This window comes from Lagenorhynchus albirostris, chromosome 17, assembly GCF_949774975.1.
Source record: "Lagenorhynchus albirostris chromosome 17, mLagAlb1.1, whole genome shotgun sequence".
NCBI classification, from domain to species: Eukaryota; Metazoa; Chordata; class Mammalia; order Artiodactyla; family Delphinidae; genus Lagenorhynchus; species Lagenorhynchus albirostris.
In genome coordinates this window covers 24398160-24415268 of record NC_083111.1, presented here as the reverse complement: position 1 = coordinate 24415268, position 17109 = coordinate 24398160, and the positions used below count along the sequence as shown (strand labels likewise).

Here is a 17109-nt window from a genome sequence, read left to right as displayed (position 1 = left end):
CTGAGATGAGGAACTCTGTGAGCCCTCACTCTGATGAATATTCCCTGAGGTCTGACGTTCTCTGTTAGTCCAGTGGTCCAGACTCGGAGCTCCCACTGTAGGATCTTCTGCCCAACCCCGTGCTCACAAATCAAGATCCCATAAGCCACGTGTGGTGGCAAAAAAAAGAGAACAATAACAAAGTAAAAAATAAAATTAGATTAGGAAACTAACAGATATGTTAGAAAGAATGTAAAAATAAAAATATAGATGAATCAACAACTGGAAGGTACATCAGTACTACAGTAGTAAAAAAGAGGAGGGAAAAGAAAAAAAAAGAAAAAAAGAAGGAGGGGGGAAGGCCTTGGCTGTGGAGAGTGGGACCTAAGCAAGGATGAGGTTTGGGTGGTGGGCGCGGCCAATGCTCAGATCCCACGGGCTGGAAAAGGCCCTGGGGGCTGTGGGGGTGGGGCTTAGGCTCAAGGAACAGAAGGGGCTCAGGCGTGCCTCCCACTCCTGGGCTCAGAGAGCAGGGGACCTCACCTGGGAGCCTAGCAGGCTTCCTGGGCTCGAGTGGGAAGAACAGACGCCCTCCTTTCCTCTCCTGCTCCTCTGGTCTGGGGTCTGGGAGGACCTCTACTGCCTGCCTCTCCTGATCTCCCTGGCCTCCTTCCTATGCCCCCAAGGACCCACGCAGCCTGTAGTGGGCTTGGAGAGCAGGGGATCGGCCTGGGAGCTCAGCAGGCAAGTGGGCGGGGCAGTCGCCCTCTGTTCCTCTGCTGCTCCTCCTGGAGGGCCCCTTCCGCCTGCCTCCCCTGATCTCCCTGGCCTCCCTCCTATACCCTCAAGGACCCACGTGGCCTGTAGTGGGGTTTGGAGGGTGGGGGACCGGCCTGGGAGTTCAGAGGCTCCCTGTGCCCGAGTGGGCAGGACAATTGCCCTCTGCTCCTCTCCCGCTCCTCCTGGATGGCCTCTCCCGCCTGCCACTCCTGATCTCCCCAGCGTCCCTCCTATGCCCCCAGGACCCTCATGGCCTGGATGGGGCTTTGTGTGTGTGTGGGTGGGGAACAGCTTGGGAGCTCAGCAGGCTCCCCGGCCCCATGGGCCAGGCGATCGCCCTCTGCTCCTCTCCCTCTCTTCCCAGAGAGTCTCTCCCACCTGCCTCTCCTGATTTTCCCAGGCTCAAGGGTGCTGGTCTTGTCTGGCCTCCACTTCTCCTCCTTCCTCTGTCCCCCTACATCCTACCGGTTCACTCTGCGTTTCCTCCCATCTCCTTGGGGGTTAAAGTCCCCCACCAGTGGCTGACAGGTGCCCTAGTTGTGGGGAGATGCTAACTCCACATCTTCACGCACTGCCATCTTGCCTTCTCTCCTCCTTGTCAACTTTTTATTTTAAGTAGTTGTACAAATTTATCTCCTTCTTTTAGTGTCTGAGAGTTTCAGTGTTTCTTGCCACCGTAGGGTATTATTCATTGTTACCAATCTGATAGATGTGAAATGATACTTCAGTGAGGTTTAAAGTTGAATTTCCCTGTGACTAGTGAGGTTCAGCTACTTTGCATATGTTTATTGGATATTGGGCTTTCTTTTGTGAATTATTTGTTCATATCCTTTGCCCATGTTTTCTGTTGGGTTGTGGAACTTTTAGAAAGGTTTATAAAAGTCTATATATTCTGAATTCTAATCTTTTTTTGATTAAGTATGTTACACAAATCTTCTCTCAGTCTGTAGCTTGTCTTCACTTTGCTTTTGATCTCTTTAGCAATTCAGACTTTCTAAATTTTAATACACTCAAATTTATTAATGATTTCATTAAGATTGTACTTTTAAAAATGTTATTTTCTTACATTTTCCTTTAAAAGTTTTATTTTATATTTTTGTTTAGCTCTTTATTCCATCTGGAATTTAATTGTAAGTAAGTAGAGGTAGAGATTTCTTCCTTCCCCTCCCCACCCAATGGGTTACCTATCGTTGTAACATAAGATATTGAAGCGTTCATCCTTGTAATGACATTTCTGTCATACACCAGATTCTTTTGTATATGTGGGACTAGTCTGGGGATCTCAGTTCAGTTCCTTTGGTCTGTTTGTCTCTCTTTGCATTAATTTAAACTGTCTTAATTATAATAGCTTTATAATAAGTAGGACAATCCTCTCCACCTCATTCTTTGCTTTCAACTGTGTCTATTCTTGGCCATTTATTCTTTTGTAAAAATTTCAGGATCACTTTGTCCTGTTCTGTTAAATGGTGATTTTGATAGAAATTGTGCTGAATTTAAAATTAGAGACAGTTGACATCTTTAAAATTTCACTCTTCCCATTCATCTCCATGGTCTATCCAACTTAATTTAGGTCTTCTTTTATGTCTTTAAGGAACATCCTATAATGCTTACCATACATATTTTATATATCTTTTCTTAGGTTTGTTCTTAGGCTCTTCATAATTTTTGCTGCCATTGTAAATGGTAATTTTTTTAAATTAACATTTTTCTAATTGTTTATTCCTGGTTGTTTTATAATGCCCTTCCATCCAGCAAATAGACTCTAATAGTTCCCATAGTTTATAGATTTCCTGGCTTGTTTTCTGTGCAGTCACATCTGCAAATGACAATTTTGTGAGTTGTTTTTTTTTTGTTTTTGTTTTTGTTTTTTTTCAAATTTGCTTTTCTCTTGCTCTTCCACCTTCTCATTATTATTGTTTGTGTTAGTGCATTGGCTGAAATTGCCACAACAATGTTGAATAATATGAGTGATAGCAGGCATTTTCATCATATTTCTGACTTTTAATGCAAATTATTCTAAAGTTTTGTCATTAAATATTATATTTGCTGTAGATTTTTGATAGTAGCCTTCCTTAGGTTAACAATATTTTTCTATTCCTAGTTTGCTAGGAATGTATATCAAGAATAGATATTAAATTTTGCTGTAATTTTTTTTCCTCCATCTAGTAAGATGATTATGTTGAGTTTTTTTTCCTTATCAATGTGGTAAATTACATTGATCAATTTTTTTTGTTGTGAATCACCCACATATTCTGGGATAAACCAGTTCACTCTGGTATATAATTCTTTTAAAATGTGCTGCTAATCTGATTTACTAATACGTTATTTAGTGTTTTGTCTTCACATTAGTAGCCAACAAATAAAATTAGTTGAGTAGCTTTCCCTCTTCTATTCTTTGAAATATTTGGGTATTATTTGTTCTTGAAGGTTTGGTAATGGTTGTTATAACTTTCAGATTTGTTGCCTTTTTTTTTTTTTTTTTTTTTTTGTGATACACGGGCCTCTCACTGTTGTGGCCTCTCCAGTTGCGGAGCACAGGCTCCGGACGTGCAGGCTCAGCGGCCATGGCTCATGGGCCCAGCCGCTCTGCAGCATATGGAATCTTCCCGGACCGGGGCACAAACCCGTGTGCCCTGCATCGGCAGGTGGACTCTCAACCACTGCACCACCAGGGAAGCCCTGTTGCCTTTTTTTGAGGGGAGAATTTTGAATACTATTTTAATGTATTAAATAGTTCTTGGCTTATTTGGGTGTACTCTTATGTCTTCTGAAATATATTTTGGTAAATAACATCTTTCTTAAAAATTTGTTTGATGTAGATCTTTCAGTTTATTGTTATAAAATTGTTCAACTTATTTTCTTATGTTCCCAAATCTCTATTGTGTCTTTCATTAGTCATTCTTAATATTTTTCATTCGTACTTTTCTTTGATTTCCCCTTGAACAGTCTTGCTAGAGGTTTGTGTTTACTTTTTAAATTTATATTTTAGTTTCTTCAAAGAATCATGTTTTGGTTTTATTGACCTCTCTATTGTTTCTTTGCTTTCTGCTTCGCTAATTTTGCTCTTATTATTTTTTTTCTGCTTTGTTTACAGTCTCTCTGATGTTCTTTTTCTAACTTCTCACACTGAATAATGAACTTGCTTATTTCAACCTACTTGTTAGGTGTATTTTTTTTTTTGGTAACTTTATTTTGATACAGTTTCAAACCGAAAAGTTGCAAGAATAGTACAAAGAATATTTTCATATTTGTTACCCAAATATACCAGTTATTTACATTTTGTCCTGTTTGTTATTTCATTTGCATTCCCTCTCTGTCTGTATGTATATGTGTGTGCATGCTTACTAATTTTTGTTTGGCTTGATGTATCAGTTTCTGAAACAGATGGTATCAAAATCCCACTGTGGCTGTGGTTTTGTCAGGTTTTTTATTCCTGTAACTCTAATAGTTTTGCTGAGTTGTATATTATCAGATACATTGAATTTCTTCATCATTATGTCTTCTTTATGAATTTTGCCTTAAATCCAGTTTTGAATTATAATAATATTGTTTCATTACCTTTCTTTTGATGAATAGTTAACTATTATGTCTTTATCCCTTTATATTCAACTTTTCTTGTTGTTTTATTTTTAGGGTGTTTCTTGTAAGCAGCATGTAGCTGGACTTTGTTTTTTTAATCCAATTTGATAGTATCTTTCTTTTATAGGTGAGTTGAACCCAATTATATTTATTATGATCACATGTATTTGAATGTATTTCTTCCATCTTATGTTTTTTGCTCATCATCCTTTTCCTTTTATTATTTATTTCTCTCCAGTCATTTTTTGTATCGACTGAATTTTCTGTATTCCCTTTCATTCTGCTGGTTTAGAAACCATTGATTATAGTCTTCTTCTTTGCATATCCTTAATATTTCTTTTTTGAAAACTTCTTTATTTGTTTTTAAAATTATAAAGAAACATACTTTCAACAAGGGTAACTTAAAAAAATTGTATAAAGGAAAAAAACTAAACACACCCTCCTGTACTCATGTCCATCTCTGAGGATGGTTTTGCCCCCTTGGGGACATCTGACAATGTCTAGAGACATTTTTGGTTGTCACAACTGGGCATGGGGGTGCTGCTGGTATCTAGTGGGTAGAGGCCAGGGATGCTGCTAAATGTCCCACAGTGTACTAAATGTCCCACAGTGTACAGGACAGCACCCACAGGAAAGAATTTTCTGGTCTAAAATGTCAATAGTGACATAGTTGAGAAGACCTGCTCTAAAGTCTCCAAAAATATTATTCACATTACTTTGCAATTCTTTTATTACTTAAAACATAATAGCAAAAACTTCTATAGCACTAACTTTGTTCCAGGCCCTCTTCTATCACATTTAATCCTCGCAACAGGCTTGTGAAATATGTACTATTATCTCTGCCTAATAGACAAGAAAACTGAGGCACAAAAAGGTTAAGTAACTTGGTAGTAACACAGCTAGTAAGTGGAGAGCTGCAAATTGAAACCAGGGAGACTGCCTCAGAAACCATGTTCTCAACACACCTAACACTTTATCTTGGAGCATGCAGGTCTATAGATAGAACTTCTTCCCCTGTATCATTAATATTTGTGTGTGTTTATACATATATGTACTGACACATATTATTTATATATATATATAATACGCACCCATGTATATATGTGCATATACATGTGTATAATTTTACATAAATGAAAATGGCTATTGGTATATGCATACAAAGACATAAAGAGTGTTTTAGGGTCATTATTTCATAAAAATGGCATGATATTCCTTTAGTTAGCACTTTTTTTGGAATACGTGCTATATATCAGGTTCTGGGGATACAACAGTAGGTAAAACAAACCTGGGGATACAACAGTAGGTAAAACAAAGTCCCTGCCCATATGAAGTTTATATTCCAGTAGGATGAGACCGCTATTAAATATATACTACAATTTCAGACAGTGATTAAGCCTATGGATAAAAATAAAGCCCACTTCAGGTAGGTAAGATATCCTTTTATCTCTATATATTCTTCTTATGAATGCCTAACAGAAATTCCCCCAAGGGAACTGGTATGGTTCTAAATCATTTTCTTTAAAAGCTTGGATAATTTTCCAAGTGGTGTGGATCTACTGTGACTTATATCACCATTTTCCTATTGATGAACATTCACTTCCATTTCCAGTTTTGGCAACTGTGCTAAGAAGTTTCCTATTTCTGTGAGATAAATTCCCTGGAGTGTGTTTTCTGGGTCAAAGGGTATGTGTATTTTAAATCTTAATAGATGTTGCCAAGCTGCTTTACAAAGTTGAAACAATTTACATTTCTACCATCAGTAATTATAATAGTCATCTTTTATTGACTGATTGCACTATGCCAAGCATTGTTTTGTGGCTCTAGATTTTTATCTCCCTTAGTATTCATGACTGTCATGTGATATATTATTATCCTCATTTCACAGATTAGTAATCTGAAGTGAAGTGCTGTTAATATCACTCACGTGGTCAGAGCCTGCCATTCTACCCTGTTTATTATTATACTGCCTCTTGTGGCCATACATGAGAGTACCTTTCCCCTCCAGTGGTTTCCAGTAGCTGTTTATCTTTTAAAATGTATTCCAGTCTAATGGCTGTGAAAAGATATTTCCTGATTGCTTTACTTTGCATTTCCTTGACCACTGTTCAGTTTGAGCATCTTTTGTTATATTCATTGGCCATGTATGATTGCTCTTCCTTGAATTGCCCATGCATATCCTTTGATCATTTTTCTTTTAGGTTGTTATTTTTATTTCATTTATATTTTGTTTGGTCAACTATGGAACCTCTTGGAGTAGAATGGATATTAATCCTTTATCTATAATCAATCCGCTTTGGAATCTTTTTTCAAAATCTGTCAGACATCTTGATTTTACTTAGGTATCTCATTGACATATCAGGGTTCTAAATTTTTCTAAGGTCTGTCTTTCATTTCTGTTTTCTTAGGGTTTTCATTTTTTTATCTGTCTTTAATAGATCTGGAATTTGATTTTAGCATATGATATGAGCTAAGGACCCAATTTTATTTTCTTCTAGTTGATTAGCTAGTTTCTGCGAACCAATTAAAGAATTCATCTTTGTCCTATTGAATTGAAATACCAAATATCACCTTCATGATAAGTTTAAAATTTATTTTTACTAGATCAGTTTTTGGATTTCCTATTCTATTCCATTCATCTATTTCTTATTCATATGTTAATACCAAGTTGATTTGATATAATAACTTTATAGAATGTTCTAATATATGATAATGTAAGTCCCATCCATATTTTTCCATAGTTTTTCTTAGCAGTTTTTTTTTTTTGCTTTATTCATCCATATGAACCTTGTGATTATTATATACAATTTTTTTTTTAATCTTTCGGGATTTTCATGGTTGTCATAATGGGACAAGGTTGTAAGTGACAGACTCCAGCAGATACTGTTAAAGAATATAGCCTCTTTAAAGGTCAAAATGTAGAAACTGAAAGAAATCATTATAAAAAGCAAGAGAGAACACAACATGGTTTTAGGCAAAAATGTGGCTTCTCATATCTTTCAAAGTTTCCCACAAGGATGTTGGCTGTGAATAATAGTGCCTACAGGAAGTGAGAAATCTGCCATTTATGAGAAGCCTGATTTGCCATTCTCAGGAGGATTTTATTACCCACTTGGCCTCTTCCTTTTGATTCTGGGGATTCTGGCTCCTTCCCTACCCACAAGGTGCAAGTAACTGAGGCAAAACCTCCTTGATACATTATCAAGTGATTTCTGTGAAGTTGGGTGAAGTAAAATTCAACTTCCCTGCAGCATCTATTAACAAGTCCTGACTGAGGATCATTCCTGAAGGATTCTCTGAATTTGCATTATATGATATAAATTAATTTTGAGAGAAATGACATTTTTATGACATCATCTTCCTATCTAAGAACTTTACGTCTTCTCTTTTAGATCACATTTTATTGCCTTCTGTAACATTTTATATTTTTCTTCATTTAAGTCTTATTACTCCTTGCTTATTTTCATCTCTAATTATCTTATGGGTTTTCTTTTCTTTGTGAATAGAATATTTCCCTTTACCTCTATTCCTAGTACTTATTGTTAATATAGAAGAAAAAGGTCTTGAATTCTGTATATTCATCTTATTCAATCACATCGCCAAATTCTTCTATTTATTTTAGAAGTTTTTTTTTTTTTTTTTTGCCTTTGACTTCCTAGATATACAATCACATCCCATTGACAAGTGGCTTAGTTTTTATTTTTCAATAATTATATTACTTATTTCATTTTCTTGTATTATATTATCTATAATCTTCAATATAATGTTTTGTAATAATAGTGATAATAAGCATGTGCTTACCTTGAAAATTTTTAACATGTATAATTAAATACCAATTCTTCTCTCAAAATCTAAAGTTACATGGTATTGTATCCTCTTGAATAAGACAAAGAGTTTGACATGGCTTTATGCGGTTGAATATCTTCCATCCCATCATCTTTGTTCACACAGGATTATTTTTAAGTCACTTGCTATTTAAATTTACCAATATATTTTTTGTTTCTTTTTTCCTTAAGACTCACTTTTATTTTGGCTAAAGTCCATTCTTTAGTAGTTCATTCATTAAGAGTCTTTGTTGGTAAACTCTTTCAGTCTTTTGTTTGTCAGAAACTGCCCTAATTTTCCCTCACTTGAACTGGATTATCTGTTAGATTCTCTCAACCCTGAATATACTATTCATTGGCTTCTTTTGTCTATTGTTCAGGAAACTTGTGCTGTAGATCTTATTCTTGTTGCTTTTTGGGTAATTTTTCTTTCTTTTTTTTTGTGTGTGTAGCTTTTAAGATTTTATCTATGATATTTTCCAGTTTCAGTGCAATGTTGCTAGGTGTGGATTTGTTTTAATTACACAGCTTGACCCTTGAGATAGATTTTAAAATCTGACTTATCTCTTACTCTTGGAAAATTATTATTTTCTTTCTGAATATTACTTACTTCTCTTCTGAAACTCTTACTAGACATATTTTAGAGATTTGTAATTTCTATCTTTATGTCTATTTGTGCTGCCTTCTAGATGACTGCTTCAATTCATCTTCCAATCAATTAAACCTTTTTATTGAAGATTATAGAAATTTAGTGTGCTTGAATTTCTTATTTCAGAAACTGTATTCTTAGGTTTTTATATTTCTAATTGGATCTTCATAGATTTTCCTGTTTCATTTCTGCCTGTTTCGGTTTTACAATTTTCTGTTCCATTTTTATGAATATTATTCTTTATCTCCTTGTACATTCTAAATAACTTTTATAAATGTCTTTTTCAAGTTTATTTAGTTTCACCTGCCCAGAATAAGTTAACCTTTAATTTGTTTTGAAATTTCGGCATACAGCTTCTGCATGTTCGTGTTGAGTAGGAGTTTCTTTCTGTGTCTCTCTTACTGTTTTCACTCCACCTCTCCCTGCTAGCAGTCTCACATTTTCTTCCACAGGCCCACCTACCCATGACCTCTATTCCAAACCCAAGTTTGAGATTGACACTTTGTGCTTCTGTTCTATGAAGAGTTACAGATTATTACAGATCCATTTACTGAGCTGGAAGGCTTTGGCTTTGTTCACTGTCAAGAGGTTATATCTGTGCTTTTCTGCCTCCCTGTATATCGGTTTTTGTAAGCAACAGCCTACATCAACATTCAACAGTAACTTCTTAAGCCTCCTTTCCTGGAGTGCACGTCCCACACAAGCTCCTGCTTTCAATCAGTGAGCTGGACGTAGGTGCCCCATCACCATGTGACACTGTTATTTCCTGTTAACCCAAAAGCTCTTCCTCTTCTGGAGCCCTGAAAGCCTGTGGCTCAGCCTGCCTACTGTCACTTTGCCTTTCTGTTTCATTTTTGGATCCTCAGACTTATTTATTTTTTTACTTTTAGGTGAGGGTATATCTTTTTAAATTTCTCTTTCAGATTAATGCTCTTGTTGCTGTGTTTTTGGAGCAAGGACTACGAGGTTATAGAGTTGGCCCAAAGCTTGAATTTCCAATGATTTCTTATTTTTCTTTTAATACTTGTTCTCTGTAATAATGCACTCCACTGGTCTCTAACAAATCTAAATTCCTTAGTGCTGAGATAGAAATTGTGTTGAATCTATTATTTCTTAGAATAATTGTGATCTTTCCCTACAACTTAGGGATCCTCCAGTTATGCTGAAATATTTACTGTAGCAGGAATTGGTCTGTAAAGCCAGCACTTCTTTAAAGCGATTTTAGGAAGAAGGGAAAATCAGAAGCCAATACCTTTGCTCCTCTTCTTGTTTTCTACATTTGTTAATTTTGCAAGAAAGTACAATATAAAGGAAGCATACAGGGTATAGAATACTGGAGGAACCATCTCCAGATTTCTGAATCTTTCTCTTTTGTTGATATGGTGCTTGTCTAACTTTTTTTTTTTTTTTCGTTTCTTTGTTTTCGAAAGCCCTGCTGTCTCTAAATATGTAGTGAGGTCTTTCAGGTGAAAAGAAATGTTATATGTCTCAGGAATCTTTTAATTGTAAGTGACAGAAACTTGACAGAAACCAACTAGCTTACTCAAAGCAATTTTTCTTTTTCTCACATAATGGGGAGTGCTGCACTGATCTGGTCTCAAGGTATGACTGAATTCCAGGACTCAAATGCTGTTGAAAGAGGCCATCTCTTTCCTTGACTTCTCTTTCTGGGAGTTAGACTCACTGTTTTTCATTTGAGGAAACTTTTCCACATTAGTTCAGGAATGGCTGAGAGGCATGGAGGATAGCTGCAGGCAACCTCAGGTTTAATTCAGCAAGACTTAAAAAAAACTCTGGAAAAATATTGCTCCTCCCTGCCCCCAGGTTTTGAATGTAAAATCCCAGGAAATGTAGGTCACATGCCTATTTTTTCATAGATCATCCTGACTAGGGTCTTAGATCCTCTGCCCATGCATTTAGGTGGATGCTGGGGTTCTATGATTGTATTCCCACTAGAAGTTGTATCATTAGAGGGTAATCCTTCTCTGACCAGGAGAAGAGAGGAAGAAATGTCACCAGACAAAAACAGATGTCCATTTCATGTATATAATCTGTATTTTAACTTTTTATTTTTACAGACGGAAAGAATTTACTTTCAGGTTTTCTTACCTAAGGGGAGCAAAGAGAAGAGTAAGCCAATGTTCTTTCGCCAGCAGTGGAGCATTGGAAGGGTCATAGACTTTGCAGCTTCTTTAGCCAGTCTTAAAAATGACAATAACAAATTAACATCTAAGGTAACAACAGGTTATAACTTTTTCCCTAAAAGTTTTAGAATACTCTATAAAGCACGTTTATTACATTATGATGTATCTCTCTCTTAACAGAAATTGAGATTATGTCACAGTACCTCAGGAGAAGCCTTACCTTTGGATCATATTTTGGAAACCTGGATTGCTAAGGAGGATTGTCCTTTATACAATGGTGGAAGTATTATCTTGGAATATCTGAATGATGAAGAACAGTTTTTAACCAATGTTGATTCTTACTTGGAATAGTCATTCAGGGAGTCAAGCTAGAAATCATGAGGAAAATTCATTGTTAATCAAATTCTTCTACTACAAATACTATGTATTTTTTATTTTTAAAACTTGCTTTTTATTTCATATTATGTCATAATTTACATTATCAGTCTTCTATTAAATTGGATTTGAATTTTTGTGTTTTCAGGTTTAACTATGAACTGACATTTAGCAAATTCTCTTATCTAATTAACTTTTATTAGGTTATGCTATAATAACAACAACAAAGATATATTTCTCATTTGGTTAATGTCGGCTTTGATTGGCTGTGACTCTGCTCCATGTTGTCTTTACTCCACAATCTAATATGAAGGAATGACCCCTTTTGGGGACATTGCCATTCTTATGGCAGAAGAAAGAGATGGCTCTTAGAAGATAACATGTATCACTTTTGCTTTACGCAAGACACATGACCAAGCCTACCATCATGGAGCCTTAGTATCCACCTACATCATGATGTATAAATTGATGTGTATACATGAATCATAGAAACTTAGAGGTCATCTCACTCACTCTTCAAAGTTTGTGGATGAGGAGTCTCAGACCTAGGAAGGGAAAATTATTTTCTTGTTGTCACCTAAGTGCTTTGGGGCATATCTCTGATTTAAAAACTCCCTCCAGTAGGATTCACCATTTTATCTGTATCATATAGTACAGATAAGAAGAAAGATGGGATAGCTAAACTACATTACAAGTCCTTTATATATATACCAAAGCAAAACACATGCCAAAAGTAACTACATTTTACCAACACATTAAAATTAATGCTCCTGACTGATGTATTCTATCTATACTCAGCAAAGTACTACTATATAGAAGAAATAGAAGTTATTTCTGTTTGTTATTTGTCCCTTTCCTACTTTGCGATAGACAGGGATAGTGGCTTTAGGTTTAATTAAAGGAATAAACTCACAGTGTTTATTTCATCTCTAATTCTTTCTTCATATTATTTTCATGCAGTGAATGGAGATAACTTCTGACTTCTATCAGCTGCTTATACATTCATTTATTAACCTAGTTATTCAAGTACCTACTAAATGTAAGGATTTGATTCTAACTGCCGTGGTGGATGCAATGAAGAGATGTATACGTACTTAAAACTATAATACAAAGCAGCGTGGCAAGTGCCAAAGAATATATAGTAAGTATAGCTATGTTCTAATAGCTCTTTTATCAGAAACCATAAGACCAGAAGTAGAAATAATATTTAAATATATTCCCAGATACCAGACAGTTTTAATACAAATACCTTAGCATCTGCATAATTACTTGCACAGGGTAGATGACCAACACATGTCCCATGAATTGAACTGAAGCTAAATATACCGGAAAAAATACCAATGCGGGTTGAAAAGAAGGGAAGTAAGGCGAGCAGAGATTGAGCTACACTTGAGACTAAAGAAGAGGTCCTGTCAATGATTAGAAAAGAGACAAAGCAGCATGGAGGGAAGGACTTATGTCATCTGGTCCCAGATAGTGGAGCAAACTAGTCTGTAAGAGACACAGGTGCCAGCATTCTTGGAGGCTCTATGGACGGGAGATCCGGCCTGAGAAGTCTCCTAAAGAGAACAAGATTGTGGGCACGAGAGGAAGTCCCCCCAGTGTCTCGTTTCCAAATTAACTCTGAAATCAGACATCTTTCTCAGGCTTTCTTTTAGGGCTTTCAGTTGAGTCCGCTTAATATAATTCTAGGGTTGGCTGTCCCCACCCCTCCTTAGACTCTTTCTACCTGCTCACAGGCGACTAGAATTACAAGCAGAAAACCCACAAGTAGAAAAATGTTTTAAATTCAGATAAATATCTAACTACAGTATGATACAAATGAGCTTAAGCTTCATATAATCAGCCAGTAAATACACATGAATAATAAATTACTAGATTTTTCCCAGATTTGTCAGATTTTATTCCAGGCAGTTTTCAGATAAGAAGTCTTGGAGAACCTGAAGAAGGGTAAAGGCTACAGATGGAAGGATCTGAGGAAAGTAAAATTTACATTCCTCACCTCTTTGACCTGGGTGACAAAAATTGTGAATTAAGATATTTGGTCACATAACTGTAAAGATAGCTTTGGTTTCATAAAGTTCTTGTCTTATGTTTGTTTTTTGTCTTTTTAAACCAGGGAAGTTCTCTGGGAACTTAACTGAAATATCACAGAAGCGTTAGTTCCAGTCCCTATTTTCAACATTGGTATAGTGTATTTTGTTTTTCTCAGTGTGGTACATGGAAATAAAATTGATGGACTATAAAGTCTATTGTATTTGAAAGATTAACCTACATAAGTCAAAATTTCAAAAACTTGTAAAAATATCCAATAAAAATTGCTTTGACAATTTTTGAGGAGCAAACATCTTATGATCTAAAATACTTAATGTGTAACTGCCATTGTTGCATCTGACACAGATTGTGTCATGATTACAGGAAGGATCTGCTGAAATGATTATATTATCAGAGACTACTAGATCTGTAGGCTCAGTAGTAGATAACTGTAGTGGGGTTTTTTTGTTGTTGTTGTTTTTTTTTTTTTTTTTCTTTTTCTGCTTAGCATCAGAAGCCCCTCCTCTTGTTTGGGAAACAGAAAGCATTTGTGAATCTGTGGGTTGAAGTTCAAAAAGCCTGACTCTTTTCCTTATTCCTTCCTTATTCCAAGACAGGCATATGACCTAAGTTGGGTCAATTGAATATCCTTGCCATAGCTGTGAGTAAGGAGTCGTGTTACTAGGAAGGAATAAAAGATTCGAATTAGTCAGTGGGCTTCGATTGCCCCATTGTGTCAGGGTCCAAGTGTCCAGCAGCAGTGGTCCCTTAACCAGGCTGTACCTTTGGCTGTGGATCTGGCTATGTGCTCTCCCTAGGTTGCCAAGCTATCTGGTAACCATCCAGGAATTTTTTTTTCTACCTAAGGACACCACAAACCGTTTCAGTTTTTGCCTAACTGATACCATCACTGTTTAGAGTCATGGGAAAACCCTAACTAGCCTAAGGATGCTGCAAGGCCAATGTATGGGCTCTGCAGTTTCCTAAGTAATGATAAAGAGCCTCCAAGGCCAAGCTCCAGGAGGGAAGAGTCACCTAGCTTGATTACTGGTATACTCAGCTCCTAGCTCGGGGCCCTAGACCGCATATTAGTAAATTTTTATTTGATTCTGACCTGAATGAATAAAATAGTAACACCCACCTCTAGGCCTCCTCAACGTCTATTTAAAATTTTTGGATCCTGTCTGCTTTTAGTGCAGATTTTCCTTAGGAAGGAACAGAACTCAAAACAAGATGACACTAAGGTTTTAAAATCAAATAAGTAGGAGGCTGTTTTTCCAGTGGCAGAAATGAAGTCAGGAGTAAAGATTAGGTTTCTGCTGTGATAAATTGAACCTGTTAAATGCTATGACTTTGACATTTCGTAATTGTAGGTTAAACCGTTACGTCACTCATTAGATAGCTCTGTATTTGTTTGAAAAGTACAAGAGTCCCTCCTACTGGACTTTGATCTAGCAGAAACAACTGTTACCTAACAACCTCAGACCATCACTGGAACACCTGTATGAAGAACGTTCTTTAGTTTATTTAAATGGTTTTGCATATGTAATTTATTTAAGCCTTCAAAATGATTAGAAAACCTTTCATGGTCCTGCTTTTGTCGTCTGTGACTCTTGGGGAGGCAAGGACATCGTTTCTCAGTTTTCTGAACATAGAAAAGACTGAAATACTATTTTTCACAAAGACTGAAGAAACTGTCGTTGTAAGGTCAAGTTACAGAGGTCAACAGCCAAACTCCAGCTACCTCTTTGTGCAACTAGAAGATCCTAAAATGCTCCAAGTGGTGAATGTGACTAAGACCTTATCAGATGTTACCAACTTTACCATAAACCTGGTGACAGATGAAGACGGGGAGACAAATCTGACCGTTCAATTGTGGGATTCTGAAGGTAGGCAAGAAAGACTCATTGAAGAAATAAAGAATGTCAAAGTCAGAGTGCTCAAACAAAGACAAGACAGTCTTTTCCAGACATCAAACCTTATTGATAGAAATATCCTTATGCTTTTTCTGCCAATGATACTGTTAAATAAATGTGCGTTTGGTTGTAAGATTGAATTACAGGTGTTTCATACAATATGGAAGAGACCTTTGCCAATAATTCTTGGGGCAGTTATACAGTTTTTTCTTATGCCATTTTGCGGATTCCTTTTGACGCAGATTTTGGCATTGCCTGAAGCACAGGCTTTTGGATTTGTAATGACCTGTACCTGCCCAGGAGGGGGTGGGGGCTATCTGTTCGCTCTGCTTCTAGAAGGAGATGTCACTTTGGCCATTTTGATGACTTGCACATCAACATTATTGGCCGTGATAATGATGCCTGCCAATTCGTACATATACAGTAGGATGTTAGGGTTATCAGGTACTTTGCATATTCCTGTTTCTAAAATTATGTCAACACTCCTTTTCGTACTTATACCTGTATCAGTGGGAATAATCATCAAGCGTAGACTACCTGAAAAAGCAAACTTCCTGGAGAGGATCATTAGGCCTCTGAGTTTTATTTTAATGTTTGTAGGGATTTATTTGACTTTCAGAATGGGATTAATGTTTCTAAAAACAGTGAACCTAGAGGTGCTTCTATTGGGTGTCTTAGTTCCTGCTTTGGGTTTGTCGTTTGGGTACTTTTTTGCTAAAATGTCTATGCTGCCTCTTCCTGTTTGTAAAACTGTTGCTATCGAAGGAGGGGTACTGAATAGTTTCTTAGCCCTTGCTATTATTCAGCTTTCTTTTTCACGGTCCAATGCAGACTTGGCTTCTGTGGCTCCTTTCACAGTGGCCATGTGTTCTGGATGTGAAATTTTACTGATCCTTCTGTTCTACAAGGCTAAGAAAAGATGTATCCTTATCATAGAAGAGAAAAGAAAGAAAAATCCCCCGGTCTAACAGTTAAAGCTTTACTGAATTTTCCTACTCTGAATGAGGTACTGTGGGAGATTCAAAGAATATCTGAAATGATGCCTGCTCTCAACTCACTTATGATCTGATTGAAAACTTGACATTAGGGGAGAAATATATACATACATATAATCATATGTGCTAAACACCCAATGAATAGTACAGACAGTTAAATGTACAGGAATTCGGAGGAAGGAGACTACTTTTCAACTGTGTTGGCTTGGAAATGTTCTATAGAGTTGGATTTGAATATAATACTTTATTATGGTCTCTTGAACAGGAAAGAACAATAAAAAAAAAAAAGTCCTCCTATAGTGATTATGATGTATCCCAAGTATTTATGGAAGGGCTGCCCTTCCATAATAGGCATTTGGTAAATGCTCACACAGTGAATGAATATGTAAATTCATATTTGGAATCAATGTCTTAAACTAAATATAGCATTTCTGCTCTCATAATTGTACTTCCTCCTGTCGTCCACGTCTCCCACTAAAGACGTTACCATTTACCCTGAAGCACAGGGTCATCTCTTCCCCCTCTTCTCCTTTCTTCCCTCTTCTTTTTACAGGCAATTTCCTGTAATATCTTTTTATCAGTCTCCTCTCTATTCCCAGTACTACCACTTTTGTTCTGCCCTAGATTGCTGCTTCCCTAAACCTTTCTTACCTGGCTTTTGCCCTCTCTGTCCACTCTCCAAGCACTGGCAGATTAATCTTCCTAAAATCTAACTTTGATCATGTGCTTTCCCTGCTACAAAACTTTTTGCCTCTTGAATAAAGTCTATATTCCTTAGTGAGGCATTTTGTACACTCTGCTCACTGACTTCACCCTAGTGTTCCAGTTTTATCT

The 17109-nt window shown here is 36.6% G+C and overlaps 2 protein-coding genes across 9 annotated transcripts in view; both read left to right on the top strand.

Moving 5' to 3' along the window:
- The window catches only part of ZFAND1 (zinc finger AN1-type containing 1), a 28260-nt gene extending 13901 nt beyond the window's left edge, over window positions 1-14359 (top strand). For 5 of the 8 annotated variants that reach the window (XM_060128177.1, XM_060128178.1, XM_060128175.1 and 2 more), the window contains 2 exons: window positions 10890-11045; window positions 11136-14359. In XM_060128177.1, the coding sequence (XP_059984160.1) occupies window positions 10890-11045; window positions 11136-11306 (327 nt within the window). In that variant the 3' untranslated portion in view covers window positions 11307-14359. The remainder of the gene's footprint in view (window positions 1-10889; window positions 11046-11135) is intronic. The other 3 variants (XR_009536467.1, XM_060128173.1, XM_060128176.1) reach the window with 3 other exon arrangements.
- A 233-nt stretch (window positions 14360-14592) lies between these two features.
- SLC10A5 (solute carrier family 10 member 5) lies at window positions 14593-16248 on the top strand. Its single transcript, XM_060127874.1, has one exon. The coding sequence runs from the start codon at window positions 14932-14934 to the stop codon at window positions 16246-16248; it is 1317 nt and encodes a 438-aa protein (XP_059983857.1). The 5' UTR covers window positions 14593-14931.
- The last annotated feature ends 861 nt before the right edge of the window (window positions 16249-17109 follow it).